This window comes from Falco cherrug, chromosome 10 (assembly GCF_023634085.1).
Source record: "Falco cherrug isolate bFalChe1 chromosome 10, bFalChe1.pri, whole genome shotgun sequence".
NCBI lineage: Eukaryota > Metazoa > Chordata > Aves > Falconiformes > Falconidae > Falco > Falco cherrug.
In genome coordinates, this window is record NC_073706.1 from 29,687,099 (window position 1) to 29,709,973 (window position 22,875).

The 22,875-nt window shown below is 40.7% G+C and overlaps 2 protein-coding genes across 9 annotated transcripts in view; both read right to left on the minus strand.

Moving 5' to 3' along the window:
* ZNF143 (zinc finger protein 143) overlaps positions 1–15,029 on the minus strand; it is a 41,865-nt gene extending 26,836 nt beyond the window's left edge. For 2 of the 8 annotated variants that reach the window (XM_055721564.1, XM_055721561.1), the window contains exons 1-4: positions 14,910–15,023; positions 1,490–1,620; positions 598–690; positions 41–124 (exon numbers count right to left, since the gene is read on the minus strand). In XM_055721564.1, coding sequence (XP_055577539.1) covers positions 41–124; positions 598–690; positions 1,490–1,613 — 301 coding nt within the window. In that variant the 5' untranslated portion in view covers positions 1,614–1,620; positions 14,910–15,023. The other 6 variants (XM_055721562.1, XM_055721566.1, XM_055721565.1 and 3 more) reach the window with 6 other exon arrangements.
* A 2,384-nt stretch (positions 15,030–17,413) lies between these two features.
* The window catches only part of IPO7 (importin 7), a 38,014-nt gene continuing 32,552 nt past the window's right edge, over positions 17,414–22,875 (minus strand). Inside the window, exons 24-25 of the mRNA XM_055721570.1 lie at positions 22,555–22,671; positions 17,414–20,383 (exon numbers count right to left, since the gene is read on the minus strand). Coding sequence (XP_055577545.1) covers positions 20,286–20,383; positions 22,555–22,671 — 215 coding nt within the window. The 3' untranslated portion in view covers positions 17,414–20,285. The remainder of the gene's footprint in view (positions 20,384–22,554; positions 22,672–22,875) is intronic.

Below are 22,875 nucleotides of genomic sequence, written 5' to 3' on the forward strand. Positions count from 1 at the left end.
ATATTATTTTAGAATATATTACTTGTATTATTACACTTACTGCTTTTAGACATGGGTACATGTTGAACATAAGCAGCAGAACCATCCTCTAATTGAATCACTTGGCCATCCATTAATTTACCATCTGAAATACACGAGTTAGAATTCTTAAAATATGTTCTGTATGACACATCACAGTTTAAACACACAGCTGATAACTTTCTGGATCAAAATATCAATAAATTATCACTGAGAAATGATGTTTGGTTAAGAGTAAGCACAGTATGACCATACAGACATTTTGAAATTCTGGGATAAAAAAAATGAAAAAGGGTTGATGTCCTATCCAGCAGGCTGAATGTTGATATTCAGGTTTGAAGTGTAAAGGTCATCTCACTTTTGTTTGACTTGTGTTCTGCATGTGATACCTGTATCTTTATTAGCAGCAGAAATACGTATTTTATAGTATTACTGTAATACTTGTAATTCCCAGCTGGAACTGGAACTTCATAAACACTGTATGGATTTTTCCCGACTTTATAATCCAAAGGGGTTTACAATCCAGAAGCAGGGTTAAAAAGGGGAATATGAATTAAATACCAAGAAACTTCTAGTCACCTTTAGAATTGTGCTGTATGTAAGCAGTGGAGCCATCAGCAAGTGTAACTGCTTGCAAACTTACACCTTCCATGTTTTCGATGTTGTCGCCATCTAGCAAGGAAAAAAATTTCATATTCAATATTACCAGCATCAAACCCTAAAAATCACAACTTAACCACCTCCATAAAAGATTATATGTCCTTAATGCATAATGACTTCAGAAATAATAATAGGAAATAATTTTTACTTGCTTTCTGATTTTTGAACCTTGAACATATACTAGGGTCGCATGTTCAAGATTTTGCTCTGTAAACGTGACAGCTAGAATGTTACTTTCCTTAACGAAAAAACTTACAATGCCACTGAATAAATAACTACAAAGCCCAGGCTTTAGGAGAAATATCAATTAGGTCATGAATGTCAACAGTGAAATAATGATACATATATACTTGTATTGATTATTTTGTTTTGTACACTACCATTTGTCAATAAGATGCTCAAATCTGTTTAAAGTAAAGCACAGATATTGGAAAAAGTTTTTAACCATGTAAAATCATAATGAAGCTGTCTGAAAATACCAAGTTTAAAACAGTCCTAGATCACCAGCCTACTCTAAAACTCAACTTGTTTAATACATACTTAGATATAAACTGATACTACAAAGTATAAAACATTAAAACCATAGTGAGAATAAACTCGGATTTTATATCTCCAATCTTGGCATATTTACACTCCTATTACCTTAATTAAGAGATCATTTCCTTTCAGAATTAAATAAGTGACCATAATAAATCTCAGTTAACTAAGAATAATTTCTGTTAGATTTTTCATTTAGAATACACAATGTGAGTTTGAGAGTTTTATCTGCATTTAAAACAGGAAAGACACAATAATGTAAACATATTTTAACCTGAAGGTTCACCTTGCACAGCTACAGCTTCTGTTAGACAAAGTGTCACATGCTGGGCCTCCATTCCTCCTCCAGAAAATTCAGTCATTCCCTGAGAGTCTCGATTTATCTGAGCTAATAACATTGTCTACCTAGAAAGAAAGTATTCACAAAACACAGATAGAAAATTTAGATACAGAACCAGAACTAGTTTAAGACAATCCAAGTTTAATTGGTTTTTTATATAGCTGCCACAAAAATTCTATGTTACCTTCTGTATAAAGATGCAACAAATGATTGTCTCACCTGAACAATACTTCAGAGGAAAAAAATCCCAGTTACCTGAAATAAGTAAATATTACTACCTCGATTACCCTAAGCCATTAAGAACTTCAGGCAGCAGTTACTAAATTGAAGTGCATCAACCACATTCAGATTTCAGTTAAATATGAATTACTCAACCAATGTAAAAAGGATAACAGTGGTAATTAATGGTGGTATAAGTAATGATAACTTTTTGTCCTCAGAATTAAAATAAAGCTGACAATTCACCCATGGTCACCCATGACAACAGCAGGGCTTTAACTATAAACATCTCTCTGGTGCCAGTAAGAGATTTAGAATCAATCACACACTGGGAAATACACGCTGCATTAGCAAAAGTCTGACTGAATGATCCAACTATTTCCCCAAACTTTCCAGGAAGGTTTCTATTAAAAAAAACCAAAAAAACCAAAACTTAAAAAAAAAAAATCCCTCCATGAAAATAATAAAGTATCTCGTAATAAAATGTATTAATAAGACAACAAGACAGTGATTAATGAGCAACTGCATATATCTTATAGAACCAGAAATAACCATCCCTTTGGCACACGGATTTTTTTTACCCAGGAATGTTTCAATATGGGAGATTAAGAAATCTATGGAATCTGAAAGGCTATTAATATTTTTTAGTATTACTAGATTAAAAAGCTATAAAGGAAATACATAACACTGCATTCTACTCAGATGCTGGCTTTTACCACAGAAAAAACCCAACCCACAACCAACATAACAAAACAAAACACACAAAAACCAACCAAAAAGTCACAGTTCTGCAGACTGTTTAGTTAATGCAACATACACCTTGACGCAGGTGAAAGGGGGAAAAAAAAAAAAAAAAAGAAAAAAATGTCACATGGTACTGCAATCTAGGCTACACAGCATTAAAGCAACTTTCCCGTCACCCCGATCTCTTGATAGTCAAAGAGTTCTCCTTACAAAAAGAGGCAGTTAGATAATCTCTCAAAAAGGTTACAGATAAACAATCAAAGCTTTTAATCTTAGTATGGTTCTGTGACCTGCTGTTTTCTAATTCAAGGCTGACAAGAACAATCTAGGCTTTTTAATTTACTTATGATTACATTTCTAAATAATTAAACTGTTTTTACCCCTACAATCCAGAAATCTGCCCTTGAATGAGCAACTCACCAATGGTCTCAAAGACCACTGAGAAACTCATGCGTACATCAAAACTAAAGAGTAACAAAAGCAAAATTAGACCATTTCGGTATTCCAGCATGCTTGCAGTATTTCAAAGGTTTAGTACACTAATTCAGTAGTTGAAAATTATACCCGAGTAATATTTTCCAAATACATTCAAGTGGCCTTGAACCAGACTATTTCCTAGAGAGGCAGGCAGCTACCTAAGTTTCTTAGCCTCAGCAGAAAAAAAGCCAAGCCGCCCCCAGCTGCTGCAGCCCTGCTGCTTTTGCCATCTGAAAAGCTTTAACCCGGGTGCTACGCACAAAGCAAACATGTCACTGTGGTCCAAGGCCCGCTCATTTTTAATGTGGTGTTATACCAAGTACCCAACATTACCTCCTGAAATTGAACCTGGAGTCTAAATCAGGTTGGCATCTGTGAGAATATCAGTTTGGTTAAGAGCCCCATTAATAGAATAGACACAGTTTAATAAAGAAAGCGGAAGGGGCGGCTTTAAGAAGGTTTTAAGCCTCCTGTAAAAAACAGCAAGTTTTTTCATGCACTACACTGAAAATCAAATAAGAAAAAAAAAATTACTACTAATGATCAGTTCACAATTCAGTAACAAATATGTCTTCCAAGATTAAAATCCTACATATCTATCTGGAACATTGAGGAGATGAAAATATAGGCTTGCAATACAGAATTTAAACCATGAAAAACTCTGAGCATCAGAAAGAAGATACAGTTATTACAGAAGCCAAAATATAATTCAAAAGAGGTATGATTTTTTAACATCTAAGGGAAGATGGGAAATAATTGTTCCCAGCATCCTTCTCAAGAAAAGAAGCTTTTCTATAAAGTGAAATCTCTAAAAGAGATGTAATACAACAGAAAAAGATACCGTGCAGAGAAGCCATCCAGACTAGATTGCATTTATATATTTCTGAAGAAAATGAAACACCTACGGATTTTTTTAATGCTATTATCTAAAGGACAAGGAATTGCCTAAGGACCTAAGAGATCCTGAGTTCAACTCCTTCCTCTGCCATTTCCACGTTAGTAACTTCGGACTAGTTAACTTCTTTCACAATTACTCATTTATCCCCTCTATCACAAAACAGTGATAAAACACTTACTTAGAAAGCACTTTGCTTGTAAACCAAAAATGGGAAAACATGCAGTAGCTACAGGATTGGCTTAAACAAGCATTGAAGCGAGTTAAGTGGCCCTACCCTCAGCAGTCATATACTGGGCAGCAAAGATCAGAAAACTGATGCAGTTAAAAAAAAATAAACTAGCACCAGAAGAGTTTTATTGCACACCAGTTTGAAAGGACTGCTTCTCTGAGGTACTGCCAGCTTGTAGAAAGTTAAATTAAGTAACTATGGTATCAGATGCTAGTGGTACACAGAGGTTGTCTTCTTAACTTCTAACAGTGCTCTGTATTGTCAGTGTTTTCCATCACTCAGTTTTCAGGACACCTCATGGAAGTAAGCTGCAAAGGAGCCAGACCATTTCACACATCGGAGAAGAAAGGCTACACAACCACTGGTTTTGACTAGAACTATATTCTGAAACAATTCCAGCAGGGACTGCATCTCAAAGGCCTTTCAGCTCAGGTCTACTTCAGAGTATTCCCTCTCTTAGACAAAGTATCTTCTAAGAAACCCCCGGCATCTTTAATACATTATCTGCCTTGAAAATAGAATGATGTCCCTCCTCCAGAGCAGCCAGTCGATGCAGACAACTGCAAAGTCCTGAAAGAGTCAGAGCAGAACAAATTGCTGAAAGGGTCGATGGCTATTTTGGAAAAAAAAGAAATCTAATGTAAGACAAATTCAAGGGCTAAAGGACCAAAAGTGTTCAGATTATTTTACAGTGTTTGTTATTGTAGTGTAGCTGATCAATAGTTATCACATTTAAATAATAATCAGAGTGAACTGCTGCATACAGCAGAAACACAGTCACTGCTTTCCTCTATTCCAGATGATCTGGACAATCGTACTGTAACTTACACAGTGTGTTAATGTTTTCTCCCAATTCTGACTTGTTTATAATTATCCCTTCCCATAAATCCTCTTCCCAATCTTCTGTCCTTCCACTAGCTTCTTAACCCCAGCTCCATCCCTCCTCCTTGAATTACCAGTTTCCTCCTTCAGCCAGTCCTATCATGACACCAACTCTCCAACACATCCATCTTCCCAAATACAATCCCATCCTTCTTGTCAAAATAACCTAAAACACTCCGATGTCCACACCAACTCCTTCTGCAACTAGTCCTCAGGTCCCCCCTGGTCTGCTCTACGTGTCCATCACACCACTGCCAATCACCTTCCTGCATCTTTGTCTCAAGACTGTTCATGTTCTGACCCACCTTAGAGGTACACCCTCTGTGCGGGAGGTGGTAGCGCTGGCACCCTCTCCAGCAGCAAAACCCCAGCTTTCACTCCCTCTTTGGCCATACAGCAGTTTTCCTCTGCTACTCCACTATTCAGGGAGGAGTACCCTCAGCCAAAAGCAGATGTGCTGCTTGCTTTCCACCTCTCTTCTTCCTCCCTAATGGAGAAGACAGGCTAACCAGAGAGGGCTGAAAGCTCTGAAGAAGAGGATGGGGAAAGAGGTTAACGAGGACATGAAGCTGGCCCATGCTATACACAAATGGCTCAGGCTATCACACAGATATTGCTGCTAAGGTGTTACTTTCTTTCCTTCCCCCCCCACCCCCCGTAAGAAAGGTGAAATACAGGAACAGATCGCCAAGAAAGGTTATGGATTCTCCATCCTCATAAGTGTTCAAAACTCCACTTGATACAGCCCTGGTCAACCTGGTCTAATCAGACCTGCCTTGATATGGGCAGGACTAGGTAACCTCTGGAGGTCCCTCCCAATTTAAACTGTGCTATGATACCTAATCATTTTTATGTTGCATACATTTCAAACAGGATCGCCGTGCTGCTGGTACATCATTCAACCTGCAAATCTAGTTCTATCGTACTTTTTTCATTGCCTTGTTTTTTTTAAAATCAGGCTATTTTCATCAAACTCAAGTCTCCTCCCTCACTTAGCTTTAGTGACCCGCTTCCACCCCTTTTCTGCTAACTGGCTTACATACTGCTTTCTCCTCAGCTTCCAGCAAATTAAGTCTTCATCGTTCTTCCAATCTGAATCTCACCAGCTTCTTCCCCTAATCCACCTCATTGCTTTTATTTCCATGCATTTGCATCACTGCGCTTCTTCTTTAAACCTCCTGTCTGCCAGGAAGTTTGTCAGCAAGAACCTGGGAGAGAAAGATTTCTTTGACCCACTCCAAACATTGCACCTCATCAGTTAAAAAGCAGCTGAATGCATCCATTTTTAGGAAAATCCATGAACCCTGGGGCGGGGCCTGCATGGCTACTCAGCAAGATTGACACACATATATTCTGCTTTATCTCAAGAGCCGTCCTACAGAAAAGACAAGTACAGGCTTAGTCATGAGGTACTCACTGAAGTGGAAACTTGACACTTGACTTTGTGAACTCTTGCAAATCTTCATAGATCACACACACGTTGCAATTTTCAAAGGCACGTTAATGATGATAATTGGGAAGACTTTCACACGGACGGTAATGCATATTGCATTCCTGAAATTATTAGTCACTGAAATAATCCCATGGTATATTCATGCAGAGAAAATCTTGCCATTAAGATGGTTAAAATACTTCCCATAATAAAATCAGCCTGAGACAGAACATGCTTAGACTGGAAAACCTCTGAACTGAAAACAGTAGCAGAAGAAAGCAACAGCCATTTGCAAGAAGTGATGCTGAAACAAGTCTCGCACTGCTAGTGGCAAAGCAAAAGCAGTTAGTGATGCGCATTGCTGACTCTATTACGCTTTTTGACAAAAGCTGCACCACCAATGTAAAGCCCCAGTACAACACTGATAGATAAAATATGCCATCCAGCAGGGTACATTGGTGCAATTTTTTTTATTTTTTAAAAAAACAAAACCAAACCACCCTCCCCACCCCCATTCTCTGAAGAGAAAAACCTGTGAACTCAAGTATGCTTTGAGTTTTCAACACTCAAACTAGAAGGATGCAGGTGGTGGGGGGCAGGGGGGAGTTGGTTAAAAAGAGAGGATTTTTCATGAAGACTTCATCAAGTTGCCTGTACAGAGAGGACCTCCTGTATTCTCCCCTCCAGTAACAGAATCTTTTGGATGCTGTCACTTGTTTTGGAGAAAAGATGCACCGTTAGAAGAAAAGTTTTATGTAAGCCCACTCTAGCAACTGGAAAATGGAGTCTCCGCTGAAAACGAGGAATCGACCAAGGGGAAGAGCAGGTGGGATTCTGGCCATGGAGGAGTGAAGCAGCAGCCGAGAAGAGGCCAGCATTGCCCAGCCCCAGGCTGACACGCCACCGCATCGCTGGGCAGAGGGAAGGAAAAACCTCCAGCAGCTACGGCAGAAACTCCTTCGAGAAAGAGATGATGCTTAGAGGATGGAATGGAAATGGAATAAAGTTTGTGAGAGCAGACATGGAAGAAAATTGGCATTTATAAAATGCAATCTAGCATGAGCAGAAGAACTGGGAACGACAGGCAGGAAAAAAGCTGCTCCACACATTCAGCAACCTTATGATTGTTCGCCTTCCTTGCACAGACAGCTCTGAGAAGGTTGAAATAATACCCATTTATTTCATTTGAAAATAAACACCACTTTTATTTTTAACTTCTAAATAATGTACAAAACCATTGTAATTTTATAAACTTCATAAAAACAACATATAAAAACTCGTCAAGCAGAGTAAAACAGCAAATGACACATAACCCTGCAACAATGAAACTTTCATTAAGGAATTCCAGGAAACGGCATTCTCATGTTTAACAAAGCTGGAGCCCAAAAATCAGTTCAAGTGTGTAGCACAGTAACATAACTAAGGTCTTCCTGAATTAAATACGAGCTGCATTAGTGTGCTTAACAACTGATATGACGGCAAATGCCAGTAATTTCCCCAAACTAGCCTTATTAACAAACATACGTGAAAAATCAAAATTAGTACGTATAATTAACATTCTGGTTAAATATACCTCAACTGAAAATGAATATGCATTACAGTCTCCATGCAAACCATAACTGACAGACTGAAAAACTGACTAGTCCAGATAAAGTTTTTTTTAAAGGACACAAGCATATAGCTTACCGATTACATGAAGTCATTTGACAGTTGTAAGCTGAGAAATAAAAACATAGCAGAACTAAGGCTCTCTAAACCTTACTTCTGTTCCCACATGTACCTGTGTAACAAACTTTTCTACTAATACACCAGAAATCTGTTGCTGGGTCAGAAACGAAATCTAGATCCTGTGGATGCTTGATCAAATGCTTCAAATAGACAAGACATGGATTTCTTTCTTCATCAACAGCCCCTACCCTTTCCAGTATTTTAGCATTGTATTTAAACATTGATTTCATGCTATAATCCACACTGACTTTGAGTGAATAAACATAAACTAAATGTTACACACTTCTACATGCTTTCTCCTATAACCTTAACTTATTTTACTGTTTTTCCAGTCTCTTGTAAAGGGAAGCAAAACATAATTAAACAGTAATTTCCACCACATTAATCGTGCACCGTATAAAATGGAAACAAGGCTGAAATACAGAACACATAAACCTCTACTAAAGAATCTGGTAACAACTGTTGGATTCAAACAGAGGGATAATATATGCAGTTTAATAGCAAATTACACAAGTATTTGTCTAGATAGAAAAGAAGTGTGGTGAATTATGAACCACGGGCTCTAAACCCTGGTTCTGGAGAAGAACCTGATCAAGACTGACAGCACCGTCAACTGCGTAAGCATGACATATACACTCTGAGTGGCAGCACAGCTAACTTGCAGAGACTCATGTTGCCCAAAGAAGAGGTTTGCAGTCAGACTCAAGGCTCCTTTTTACTCTTTTTGCCATATTTCAACCTTTCTGCGCCACCAGAGATACATTCTGATCATAATGCAGTTGAAGACTAATTCACTGCCACAAAGTTTGGTATCTCTTCAGAAATAACATATAAATGCAAGACCAAATTTATCACTGCCATAACCAAGTACAACTCTTTGACTTCTGTGTGAGCAGTGAGAACCAAATTTAGCCTCACATAATTACTTTATGTTCCGACAGTCTTTTCCCCCAAAGTCGTCATCATAACATTCAGTTTACATTGTGAATCCCATCTACAAATTGTGAACGTTGAAAGTATTGTCCAAGATCAATGCTTGCATTTTATTAAAAAAAAATTAACCAATGCAAATAAAGAATGCTTACAAATTCTTACTCTAACTAATATTATGAGATTATGCACGTGTGCAATTTCGCACAGCGGGAGTGCTAAGGATGCTATGATTTTCAAATGTATGGCACTTTACAAAATGCAGGCAGATCAGAAAGCCACCCACCAAGTCCTACATATGTGGAGAAGACTCAGGTTGATGCCAAATATGACTGCTCACTTCACAAGTTTCTTGAACATATTATCAATGGAGCTCTACATACAAAGAGTAGCTCCATCAGTATATGCTAATTAAACTCATGCTACATCTCTGGGACAAGCACCTCACCCATCAATGATCACATTTGCCTGGGGCAGTGCTGCTTCTAACCAACCACCCCAACGATGAGCACAGCTTCCTGAGCCAGAGATTTGAAACCAATTTGGGAGTCTTTCAAGAGATCCAATTTCAAAAATCCTGCACAGAAGGTAACAAGCAACTGAGACCCACACAGGTGTACAGACACCCAAGATTCTGAAAAGTTTTATTAAGGTACAAAAAGGTGTACTAATACACCTGGTCAAGGATCAAGGTACTAATGAGACAGTTTTTCTGTCATACAGGTTGTGCATGAGAAAGGGCCACATGATCTGTACCAAAACATCAAATTCAAGTATGACCGAAAACACCCATGCATCAGTCAGAATACTCATGTGTGTGCCTGGAATGGCCTGCAGGCATGCCACAACAGGAACAATGGAACTCACCTACCAAAACAAGCCAGCACCTTTCTCTCAGCTCAGATGGAATTCCTTGCTCAAAGTTAAGAGACTTTTCTTCTCTCTCAGCCAAACTTGGATTATCAATGGTCAGGCATACCTTCTTTGCTCTAACAAATGCCACTTCTTTATTGCAGACTGACTGGTAATAAGTTATTCCTGGTTTAACAGCCAAAGAATTAAGAATAAATAATTATAATGTGCGTGCTCAGAAACTAAATGTTGGGCCTGAGACCAGAAAAAAACTGAACCTAGGACAGGTCATCTGATTTTGTGCTTTATTTAATTTATTTATTATTATATACTTGAAAAATTTAGAACACTTAACAAAGGTGAAAAAAACCCAACCAACTTTAAATAATTTTTCAGCACACATTAGTGAGATAAAGTACTAGATTTCATTCAAAGTGGACTTTCTCCCTGGAAGTCACAAAGTGAGAAACAGACTTAAAGCACTTAACCAATGAACCTATGTGTTTTTAAAACTACTGAATTCTTGGGTTTGTTTTTTACCATCAAGTATATAAACACAAAATACTGGCTATATAAAGGAGGCATCCACATGATGCATGTCAGAATTTTAAACAAATTACTCCTAGAAGTGAGCAGTAATGCCTATCTGCAGTAAAAACAAAATTTTTAAAAAAAGAGACAGTTAACTTCTGAAGCACTGCAGGTGGCTGCTTAATCCTCAAATCATCAAACCTCTGGTTATATTGCTGAACTTTTAAAATAAAACAAGGTATACATAGTGAACAGGTGAACACTTAAGGGCTAAAAAACTGAAGGAAATTGAGACCAACTATTTCTATCAATGTTTTACTTTCGTGTCAAACAGACTTCTCTTTTAATTGTCAGAAATCACAAAAGTATCTCATGTACATCACCAAAACAATTAATCCTGGCTGTGCCCCTTCAAAACCTGCAAATCCACTGAGACTGCCAATAAAACTGGGAATTTTGAGTAGGTTGTTCTGTGTGGTTATGAGTTAATTAGTAAGCTGATAACTACATTACAGATGTATCAGTATTAGCCATGACAGTTAACAACAGTGTTTTAGTCTATGCTTGTATTTCAGGAACTAAACGCATAATCTACTGAATTGCTAAACTACACCCTGAATTAGAAAAAAAATAATTAAAAAATAAACCAATTACAAATGTGAATTGAAAAACTGTACATCGACATATATTCTAAGAAACCGTAATACTAAGTTAGCTCACTAGGAATATACTTAAGATATGGACAACACTAACGAACTTGCAAATACAGACCCATCTTCCAACTCTAGAGAAGTCTGTCATCAGAAATGAAGTCCAAGAGAATTAAGCAGCTAACACAATTTTCCACTCATGAAGCATATACAGAGAAAAACATTCAGCGGACAATAAAATATAAACTAAGGGAAGCACTAAGCAGTTGTAAGTGTAACTCTGACATCAACTTTCAGTGTCACAGAAATTGCTGGAACTGTAAATTCCCTTCAAAACTGAGAACGTTTATTTAACAAGTGTTATCTTGGTGGAGCAAAGTACAATCCCACCGTACAATTAAAAAAGCAGCGTAACCCAGAAAATTTTAGCAGACTGAGCCACTGAAAGCATTCACCAATTTACTCCAATTCCATTTTTGGTAACTGATCAACAATTCCTGGTGCACAGTGAGAGGACCAAAACCATATTCCCTTAAGTAAATACAATGAAGAGCAGGTCAAATTACAGCCTTAAGGTACAGGCAGAACCCCATAAACCCCACTGTGCCAAGATGGCTTGCAAGGCTTCCTTCTCCTCCTGCCCCAGAAATGCGGTGTCCATGGACAGGCACCCCCGTCATATTCCTCACTCCGCAATACCTATGCACACCTCTACTTACAGGAACTTGCATTTCAGAGCTGAATTCTCGAATTCCTGAACAGGTGGATACTCTTCTGATCACAATCCATCTGAGGGGTCCATAAGCTAAGCAGAAACCTTCCTTCAATTTTTTGGAATCTTTTCTGGCAAAACGCACAGGAATAGACTACCCAATTCATGCTCTGTTTACCAGGTGCACCAATTTCCTTGGAGCACAGAAGATATGAAAAAACAATCTGCCCACCTATTAATGCAGAAAGAGCAGAAAGCATGCTGTTAAGCTGTAGAAATGTGCAAGAGATGTGACAACACAGGAAAGAAGCCAGTGGCAAGGAAAGGCAAACAAAGGTTGGCTTAGGATGCTATGGTATGTACATACACGTCAGAGGCAGCAGGAGTTACAAAAGACGGCGTGGGAAGCAGAAATCACGGAGATGATCAAAGAAGAGGGTACAAGTCAAAATGCAGGCAGGAAAGACTAATGAAGGAGCTGGACTACAAAAGCACTGAGACAAGTCAGACCTTCCTGGTGAGTATTTTCATTCCGTCCATCACAATGCCTGAAGCGGGAAGAATTGCCCCGATTATAAGGAGTATGCTGTTTGCTTTGTGTGTGGAAACTCGGCCAAATTCAGCTAAGCCCTACGCTTTGGAAAACAAATCGTTTCACACTTGCCAACTAAGGACTCCTCAGAATTTAGTAACAGTGTTTCTCAAAGACTCCACCTATGTTGAGCATGTTTTAACCCAAAACTCTTAAGGCCAAGACTTAATGCAACAGCAAGGAAAGCTCAAAATCCTGCACTCTAAAGGAATCCCAAGTACACTGTTAAGAGAAGCAACCCAGTCCAAAACTGTTATCTTTTCAACACAATCTACACATTTTATAGAGGCCAATACGTAAGTGGTGCACACACACACAACGTTTTAAGGAATGCCCGAAAAAGATGGTGTCCAAGGAGAGACCATTACCACCACCAAACTTAAACTGAGGAACCCTCAAGCCTAACCCCTCCGCACACCCCACAGATCTGTGGGCCAGCCGGCAGCCCCCGTGCCGCCAGCACGGCTGTGAGTAGGCAGAGAAGCAACAGCCTGCTGCTGCTTAGACCTGTCCACTGCCCAAACTCCTACCAACTCCCTTCTCCTGGACAGCAAAACACGCGCCAGCAGCAGGCTGCTGAGCTGAAGCAGTACATAATTTGAGATACTCTAGAGACAAAAACAAATTTACAGACTAATTTTGGCACCGTTACCAGGGACTATTCATCATTTTATTACTGCTGCTCCCATCTCCTCCAAGAAAAGGGACTGCCAGCTCATGACAGAAGTATTTTGATGTTTAAGCATCAAATGCTTCACAGGCATGAAGACAGAGCAAAGCCTGCATGACTTTCCAGCTACGGAAACTTTTACACTTGCTCAAGCATCTGCTTTATTTGAGCCTTTAATGTAAGGCAAAATAACTCTTCCTCAGATAGGATACTAGAAATGAAACATTATTTTGTTACAGTAATGACAGCGGTTTATGTAAATTATGCAATGTGAAATAATTTCTCAAAGCTGTTCAGATGTTTATTTTTACATCTCATTCAAGCTGCAATTATTACCAAAACAATGATCTACTACTTGACTACATATTCCCGAGTTTCATTTTCTGCAGTGATTCAGATGAATAGCTTCTGACATACATACAGCTTAAAAGCTCACATCTTTAATGCATGAAATACAAAGAAACAAGCCATGAAAATATGGTTATATTGTACTGTGCCATTATAAAGCTGTATGGCAATATGCTCACAGACAGAAGCTAAAATACACTACTGCACACACTGCATCCCTGAAAAAGCTACTGGTTTAAGGACAAACAAATTTAATTTTTCAGGTACAATCACCTTGAAGCTATGACAGAAATATCTGTTATATAGTCCCCTAAGCTGTAACAGATTTACAACACCCAAAGCAGAACCCTGAGGAAACAGTATGACAAGGGAAAATGTTTTCTTTGAAAGATTGTGAGGTTGAAGTAGAAACAGGAATAGCATTCCTTAAATGTACTGGTATCGCTCTGCATATAATGTCAAACGTATTTCTTTGCCAGTTTGAAATAAACCCTTAAAAGATTTTATACATAACCTGAGCTGCTCAACCATAGGCTTGTTTTAACAGAAAATTTAAGTTGCATGGAAGTCCCATTTTTTTCTTGATGAACGAGCACCGCAAATAAGACCTTAACAGAAAATAAAAGAACTTTGCGTTATTGCAGATTTTTCTAGAGCAGCTTCTCGCTATCCTGTTTTAGACAAGTTCTAGCCAAGAAAAGCTGAAGGAAACGATCAGAGCAGGCTATAAACCGCTTAAAATGCCTCTGCAAGGTATGCTGGTGAGCAGAGAGGAGGCGAACGAAACCAGGCGATTCCAGCGGCCGGGGGCGAGGCCCGCACCGGAGCTCAGCACCGCCGGCAGCAGCGGCTCCGCGCCAGGCCGGCGCTCTGCTCCTCCAGCGGCGGGCGCGCCGGGCCCGGCAGCTCTGCGGGCAATTGTTCTAAGGCCGCCCCGCAAGCCCACCCGCCGCCAGGGCTTAAGTCCCACGTTCAAAGGGAAAAGAAGAAAATGCAAAAATGAATCAAGACCCCAGATCCGCGGCGGGGCGGGAGCGGGACAGGGCGCATGCCAGTGCCCCCTCGCCGCACCGCCCGCCGCCGGCAGCCCCCGCCCGTGACGCAGCGGCTAACGGGCCCGGGCCCGCGAGGGGGCGGCCAGAGTGGGGGTGGGGGTGGGGGTGAAGCGGCCGAGGCCCGGGGGGCGGCGGGGGCCCGGCCCGGCATGCCGGCGGGCAGGCCCGGCGCGGGGGGAGGGGCCGGGCGGCGCGGAGCGGGCGGCGGCGGAGCCGCGGCTTTATTCGTGTGGGTCGGTGCCGGCGCTGCCCGGCTGCCCCCGCTCGCTGCCCCGCACCGCCTGCCTGCGCGCGGCTGGGCGGGCGAGGCCCGGCGCGGCGGCCCGGCCCGGCGCGGCGGCCCCAGCCGGAGATGGCGGTGGTTAGAATAAGGCACACTGGGTAAAAACACATTTATATACTAACCTCGCCGAGAAATTTTCCAACAATTCCTCCGTCCGACCACCATGCACCAGGACAGGAAACGGCCGCCTCAGCGCCCGCCCGCCTCAGCGCCGCCCCGAGCCGTGCGGGCGGGTCTGGCGCGCAGCGCTACCTCCGCTCCTATTGGGCGCGCCGCGCCGTGCGTCACCGCCTCCGCTCGCCATTGGGCGCCTCCAGGCCCCGCGCCAATGCCCATTGGCTAGGCGCCCGCGGCTCCGCCCCGCGGCTTCATGGCGTCTCAGTTATGCTGGGTTCGGGGCCGCCGCCGCCGCCATTTTGTACCGCGGGGAGTGAGGCGTTAGTGCGTCAGCGGGGGAGCGAGAGAGCTGGGCGCCATTTCCTTCCCCGGGGAGGGTGCCTGGCCGCGGGGCGCTCGGGCACGCCACCGGTGCCTTGGCGGGGGCTGGGGGGAGGGAGGAAGCGAGGGTGGGGGACTGGACGCGACCCGAGGCGCCTGCCCCCGGCAGTGCAGCCGGCCCCCTGCGGCGGGGACGGAGCGGCGCGGCCCGGGGGAGGCGGCCGTCTGGAGCTGGGGCGCCGGCGGGGAGGGCCTCCCGGCTCGGCCGCGAGTTGTCCGCAGGCTCCGGCCCCGCCGGCGCGGCCCCCAGGGGCGGCCCCGGGGCTTCGGGCTGAGCCCGGACCAGACGCCGCGGAGGCCGCGGAGGGGCTGCCCGCGGCGGGGCGGCCGCCCTGCCCCTCTCCAGCCGCCGGGCGCGGTATCTGCGGCTGCCGTTCCAGCCCAGCTCCTGCGGCTAAGGACTGATCTTAGAGCTGTGCCCGAGAATATTTATCCTTCCGTGAGTTTTAGGTATCGCAACGTGTAGCAGTCCAACACCAGCTCCACAGGCAATTAAAGGCCGTTACAGCTATTTTGGTAGGTGATTTTTCAAGAAACCCCCCGTGCTGTTAACATGAGCCATCACCATGACAGGACAACATGCCCAGCTCTGTAGGGCTTACTTGACCTCTCTGATCATGGCTGATATAAAAGCATGTAAGAATTTTTAGCTCAAACTCCAGAATAATAGTTGTGAATTCTTGCAGTTGTACAAACAGCCAAAAATTGCGTATTCCCTGAACAGGCCTAATAGTTTCCCTTCCTGTTTTGTAATTGGAAACTTTCACCCAAAATACAAATTCCAGCCATCATTTTGATTTTAAGTATAGTAACAGCGAAATAGCCAAGATAAAACTGCTTTGCCTTTACCAACTCCTTTACAATAGTTTACTTGTTACCCTCTCTGTCAAATCCTACAACTTGGTATTTCCCATTCTGAAGTGCAAAGCAATGACATGCCATTTAAGATAAATAAGGTACATGCTGATTACAAAGTAACTAATAATCAGCACCATACCTCCAGCCCAACCTTTTCCACACTCCTGGTTCTGGGCATGTGGAAGGTCCTGCAGAGCACAGGGAAGAGAAGAACTTGGCTCTTGCTTTTATAGTGCACAACAACATTAATAGAGCACCTTGGACATTCCAAGGTTTCCTCACATTTTGACAAACTGAGGTTAAAATTTGCATAGTGTATTGAAAAGAAATGTGGAAGTGTAGCGAGTACTCTTCCCAACTACATTTCTTGAAATAAACCAAATGCCCACTTCTGCACACATTTTCAGAAGCAGTATTCATCCACTGCTGATCCTACACCAAAGATATAAACTAGGTAGCCCAAGTCATGGAAGACTGGTAAAGTCTTAAATCACGTAGAAAGTTTGGACCAGCGTTACCTGAACTTGGCCACATTTATTTAAATCAAAGCCTACAGGTAAACAATGCTGGGAGTTGAATAAGCACACAGGGAGCATCAGCAGGCGCGTGGCTGCCTATGGTAGGAACTGCTTAAGTACAAAGTGCTTACAGTTTGAGCAGTATCCCAAGGGAGTTACAGGGGCACAAATGCAGATGCAGGAAATGAAAATGGTTAGTAAGAGATACTACTTACAAGGACTGAAAGGGAACCTGACAGAAACATGGAAACACAAAACATGCTGAGAAGCTTCATGTTTTTATCATCAAGATAACAACAGGAAAAAAATTTCCCTTAGAAAAAAATCAACCCATAAAACTTAGCAGGTATCAATTACTAGGCACAAGTAAAATCATCTGCATGTTTATTGTCAGGTATTCAGTAATTAATCCATTGCAGCCTTCTTGAATCTTGCAGTAGTAATTCTAGGCTACAAGAGATTTGAATAGAGCTCTGCTGTACTACGCTGACACCTATTAATAATTCTTTTCATGTACCAATTTAGGAAAAAAGGGCATTAAATTTATCCAATATGTCAACGCGTTAAAAAATAGTCTATGACATAAGCCTTTTATGTTTTCACGCAGTTAAGAGAACTGTGGTCATGCCTAACATTTGCTGGAAGAAATATTCTAGGGAGGCAAGTACAAACCTTAGAGCTACTACAACAGGACTCCAAAGTACTGTAAGAATACAGCTACATTCAAAACACCACACTGAAATAAGTGAAGATAAGGATTTGCTTTAGATGTTTATTAATCCAAGGAGATCTTCCATAATAGAAAAAACAGAGGCTTTTAAATTTCCCAGCTCTTCCTTTAGAGTTGCATTATCCTTGAAAATGGAACGGATAAGTGCAAGTTCTAGGAGGAAGATCAATTTTAAATTTGACATGAGTGTATCACTGAAATTGATATATTGCATCACAAAATGCACTATCACCACCAACAACAATGCAAAATTGTTTTGCAATTTATATAAATACATTTCTTGGAGCAAAGGAAAGCAAAGTTCTAGATCCATTCTTAAAAAAGATGCTCCTTGCTAACCAGTCTAGCGACACATAAAAGCACCCTTGAAGCAAGACTGTATTCCTCACACCAAGATAAAATTATTCCCTTGACTTGTGACTTGAAAAATGTAACTGTTCCAGAAATGACAACAGCACTACAGTTGGTGATTTTCCCCTCTTTTTTTCATCTGCTTTGTCTGTAAGAGCCTTCTCACTGCTGCTATCACATCTTCTGCCATGAGGCAGGAGTGTCTCATCTGTACTAAAAGGTTCTCTTACATTTTTGGGGTATGTATAACAAGATGAGCAGATATCCAACAAGCAGATGTTAAAAAATTATGTCAAACTGGGCATTTTTCAAGGTCAAGGAATGCACAGGAAAAGGCATGCTGTAATTATGTCTGTCACCTTTTTCTATAAAAATAAAACCTTGTCTAGAGATTACTTTGAGGCCGGAGTACACCTGTACGTGCTCATGAATTACACATTTACAAAAAACCCAGTTCTGCTATATGTACTTGGCCAGTCAGTTAAAGATTCAAAACTACTACCATGGTTCTCATACCACTACTATAATGGATACTCTGATTCAAGGCTTAATTTTTTTAGGCTTTTTCACATCAGGCGCAATATCCATCCTTTTAAATCCACAATTTGCTTTTAAAGTATCCCTTTGGTATTTGGCTAGGGCAACATGGCATTACAGTCCTGGCTCAGTCTCTCACATTAGCACTCTGTGTGCAGGGAATTCTTTGCCGAAGGAAGGCAGACCAGAGAGGAGTGACTGGAAAAGCCCATGACACACCTGCCCAGAGAAGCGCTAGCGGGTGTGCAGCAAATGGAAAGCAGAGCATGGTGCTGGTCAGCTCATCAATGAAACCCCAAACCACCAACTCCTGCTACTCTGCTGATGCAAAAAAACCACACCACACAAACCAATTTTCTCAAGACTGCATTTTGAGTATCATAATATATATATATGTGCATTTCATTTTTACAGATATAAACTCAGTTTATTTTTAACCTGTATTTAAATTTTGGAGGCTTACATTAAATTAAGGTAGGATGTTTAATATCAATTGTAACAGCAGGTGACATTTTTATATAAAAACAGCCAAAAGAAAAAAAAAAACCCAAAATACAACAAACCAAACATTTGATTTAAAAGACCTGACACCAATGATCTCAAGGCAAGATCAAAAACCTTTGAATTTTTGCTTTTAGAAAAGAAAAAGGGGGCATTTAAGCCAACCCGTTCACAGCATCTCCCTGCTGGCTTCTTCATACAGTGGTTTTGATAGTGGTCCCAGAGGGAACTGTATTTTGCCTCTCTAGCTAAAATACTAGTTACTATAGCAACTTTGAAGGAAGAAAATTGTGGCTTCAAAAATGAAAGATTGGCAAAACTTCAAATACAGTCTGGATCAGGCAGACAACAGCACACACTAATGCTGGGAGTGCAAAAAGAGGGACAATGAAATGCAGGGTAGTGCACCTGCACTACCACGTGCTGGAAAGATTATTTTGCAAAATTAGGTGTGGGAAACTATTCATACGTCATAGCCCAGATTAGCCAAATCAAACTGTGTTTTTAACAGGTTGCATATATATAGATGTTTCATCCACACACTTCAGTCGACTCAAGAGCAGAACTTCACACCTTATTTACCTGCTTCAGGTAACTTATTCCTCAGTTTTTACAGTACACATTTGTATCCAAATTTCACCTTGTACAGTGAGATCTTTAAGAAAAACAAAGGACACAGAGGGTGTTGCTATTTTTTTTTTTAGCAGCAATGAAATATCACTAACCCCTTTTTACATAACCGAATTCAAGTCACAACCAGAGGTGACTGCACCACAAAGTCACCAGGTACAAAACTGCTAGTTCATTTTAAATTAATAACTCGAAATTATTTTCCCCAATACATCCCTTATTTTTTATTTTTATTTTTTATAAACAGCAAACATTTTGCTATTTTTGTACATAGGCTAGCAGGCTTGTTTCAATATGAAAGTGCTAATTCATTTACAGATTTATCAGTTATGTAGTGCTACATTAAGTGTCCAATATTCTACATATGAACAATCTTGATATATGGAAATGATGAAGATTAAGTAAGGCTATCTGATTACCTTATCTTATTTACATTAAAAGAATAGACACCCAATAGGAAGGGAGAAAAGGGAAATAAATCGGGCAAATACTCATACCGCCACAGGTGTAAAAATTAAGTCTGCCTTCTAGCTTGTACTGTAAATGAGACATTTTAAATAGTCCTGCAGCCCATGCCTAATTTTTTTTCCTCAGAAAAAGAAAAGCTGTGTTCATGACATCTCCTCTTGATTTCCGATTTCCAAAGTGTGTCATTTGAAGCTTTAAATTCAGATTCTTCCTATCTTCAAAAAAACCTCTGGTTTGCTTTCCAGTATTAGGTTGCATGATCAGGTCCCACTTCTGGGGCTTTTGTCCAATCTATTTATCAATTAGTTTAGAGTGAGTTGTAGATAACATGAACCAGTTCTGGAACCACTATTGGGAGGAACACAAGCTCTTCACTACAATCACACAGTAGCAGGAAAAGTGATAATTCAATTCATTCCTGGGGCAGGGCCTCCAAAATTAAATGAAGTTGGCACAACTGGAGCATTGAATTTGTATCCTCCATGCTTTTCAATCATTTTGGATTCTAAAACAAAACAAAAAAACAGAAGGAAGATATTTTAGTGTGTGTGTAGGGGGGAAGACAGATTAGGATCGTGACTGACCATTCTGAGTCTTCAGAGATGCAGGTTTAACCTGGGATTACCCAACAAAGTAATCAGCACCCACAAAGTGGAAATGTGCCAGGCCCCAAACAACAGACGGATTGGTTTTCTTTTTTATTTTAATCTCTCAATATTGTTACAGCTATGCTTAAGTGAATTTATATTTTAAAAAGCCCACACTCTAGCTTTTGGACTCAGGTATGTAATTTTTGTATTTCAGAAACAGGACCTGAATGAATGCTGGACTTCTAAACTTGCTAACAGGCACCTAATTCTTTCCGATTAACACTAACAGACTTTTTAGTCAAATCAGTAACAGCGCACATGTACAAAAAAGCAGTACAGAGATACCAGCTGAATCACACAAGCATTTCCTCACCCATACGCAAGCAGGTAATTGGGAGTTTAGGTTACTAGATCAAATAACGTAACTCTAAGAGAAAACTACTAAGTTTATCATTTTTCATTTTCAACTATACCTTAAGTAAGATCTTTAGGCATCTGAGGTCCACATACCCATCCCTATAACTTACAGTGATACTTAAGCTATTTGGTTTTACTAGCTGCATAGCCCATCCTTCACAGAGTACTGTAAGACTGCTTTTTACAAGCTCTAATATATGAACAACTAAAAATTAGGTTGGTAATTTAGGTTGTACCTTTACTACAATCTAGATAATGCAGAAAAAGGTTTGTATTATTCCCAGGTCAAGACAACAATGCTTACTCAAGTCTTACTTCTTGTCTAAGAGCTTTCTTCTACCTCAAAATAGCTACAGTCTCTCTTTCTGGGAACACAGGACAGCTCATTATCTAGAGGATCTGCATTTTGTCTCTGTTTCTTTGGAAACAGGCCAGGAAAATGTTGCCATAGCTCATGGCGAACAGGGGGAGAACGTGACCTGGGGAGCATCCGTTTGTTCCTTCCCAGCTCCGCAGCACACAAAAGACATTATCTCTTAGCTTATGGAAATTCTTCTTAGCTACATTAATGAAATAATTACATTCCAAACCCTTCTAACAGGACGTCTCCATGCTTGCTAGGTAGCCTAAACAGAGTATCAGTATGCTGGGACAGCACACGTTAATTTCCTAAGCATCTAGTTGCTGAAGTTAGACTTCATAATTTGAACCTAGCTTGCTCTATGAATAAGCAGCTAAAAAAACCAAAAAAAACCCCAACCACCAACCCCCTTCTTTTTCATAAAATGCACGCATATATAATCTCATCACTATGACATCTAGTGCTTGACAGGGGTCACAGTGAAACTCTATTTTATACCCATTATAAGTGGATCATTCTGGACACTTACAAGCTTTGTGAGGTAATTTAGGCTGTTTTCTGACATAAAACTACTTACAAAACATACATTCTTACTACCAATCTTTCTATTTAAAGATTTCTGAACTTCTGTTTTGAAACATTTTGTAGTAATTGCTCAACAAGATGCAGGATATGAGACTGGACTGGTCACTCAACAATCAGCCTTGACTTTAGCAAGTGACATATATTGACTTACTCTCAAACACCTGCGAAAACTTGCACAACGAAAGAAAAACTGAGGAACTGCCCACTTCCTATATTTTTAAATCTGTATTAAAGAAAAACAATCTGAAATATTTACTAGGCTTAATGATGTAGCTTTACAGATGGATACTACTTCCATAAATGGCATTCCCCCACCCACAAAATCATGGTCCATCCCAGGTGGACTAAGTCATATCAGGAAATAATTTATCAGCCACTTCATGTGTATGTCACCATACCTAGAGTCCATCCACCTTCAGGTTATCAATTCCATTGTTTTCAAATCCAAACAATTATGACAAATATTCTTTTATTTACTTGGCCACTTAAGACATTTCTATCATTCCTTACATCTGCAGTATGTCATACAATTTGTGCATTGAGGCTTTGTGACCTGACAATCTCAAGAGCTTTCAAACACCTCTGGAATGCAGAACAACCCTGCTTTGATGAAGACATTATCAGGCTTGAATTATACGCATTTTCTGTATTATGCTTCTTGAGTCTATAAACAGCATTCAAACAGCAAAAGAAGCAATTAATGGTATAAAGGGGGGAAAATACCATGTGCTGCCCGCCTCTGATCTGCCAGAGTTGCTATGTCCTGCAATTGTTTTCTTTGTTCTTCACTAAGACCCTGTGTCAAAGCTTGGTACCATACAGGGTTACGATTCTGAATTGCTGCAAAAGAAAACATAAGCAAAAAAGCATTTTTTAAAACATGCTGTAACTCAAAGCTTACTAACTCACTGCCATTTTAATCCAAATAATATTCTGCTAGGGTTACATAATTCAAGATGTTTAGAAACACTAAGACAAGGTCTGACCTCTTCCCTCCCACCATAAATTCATTCAGGTGTCCCCCCTTACTCTGTAAGTTTAACC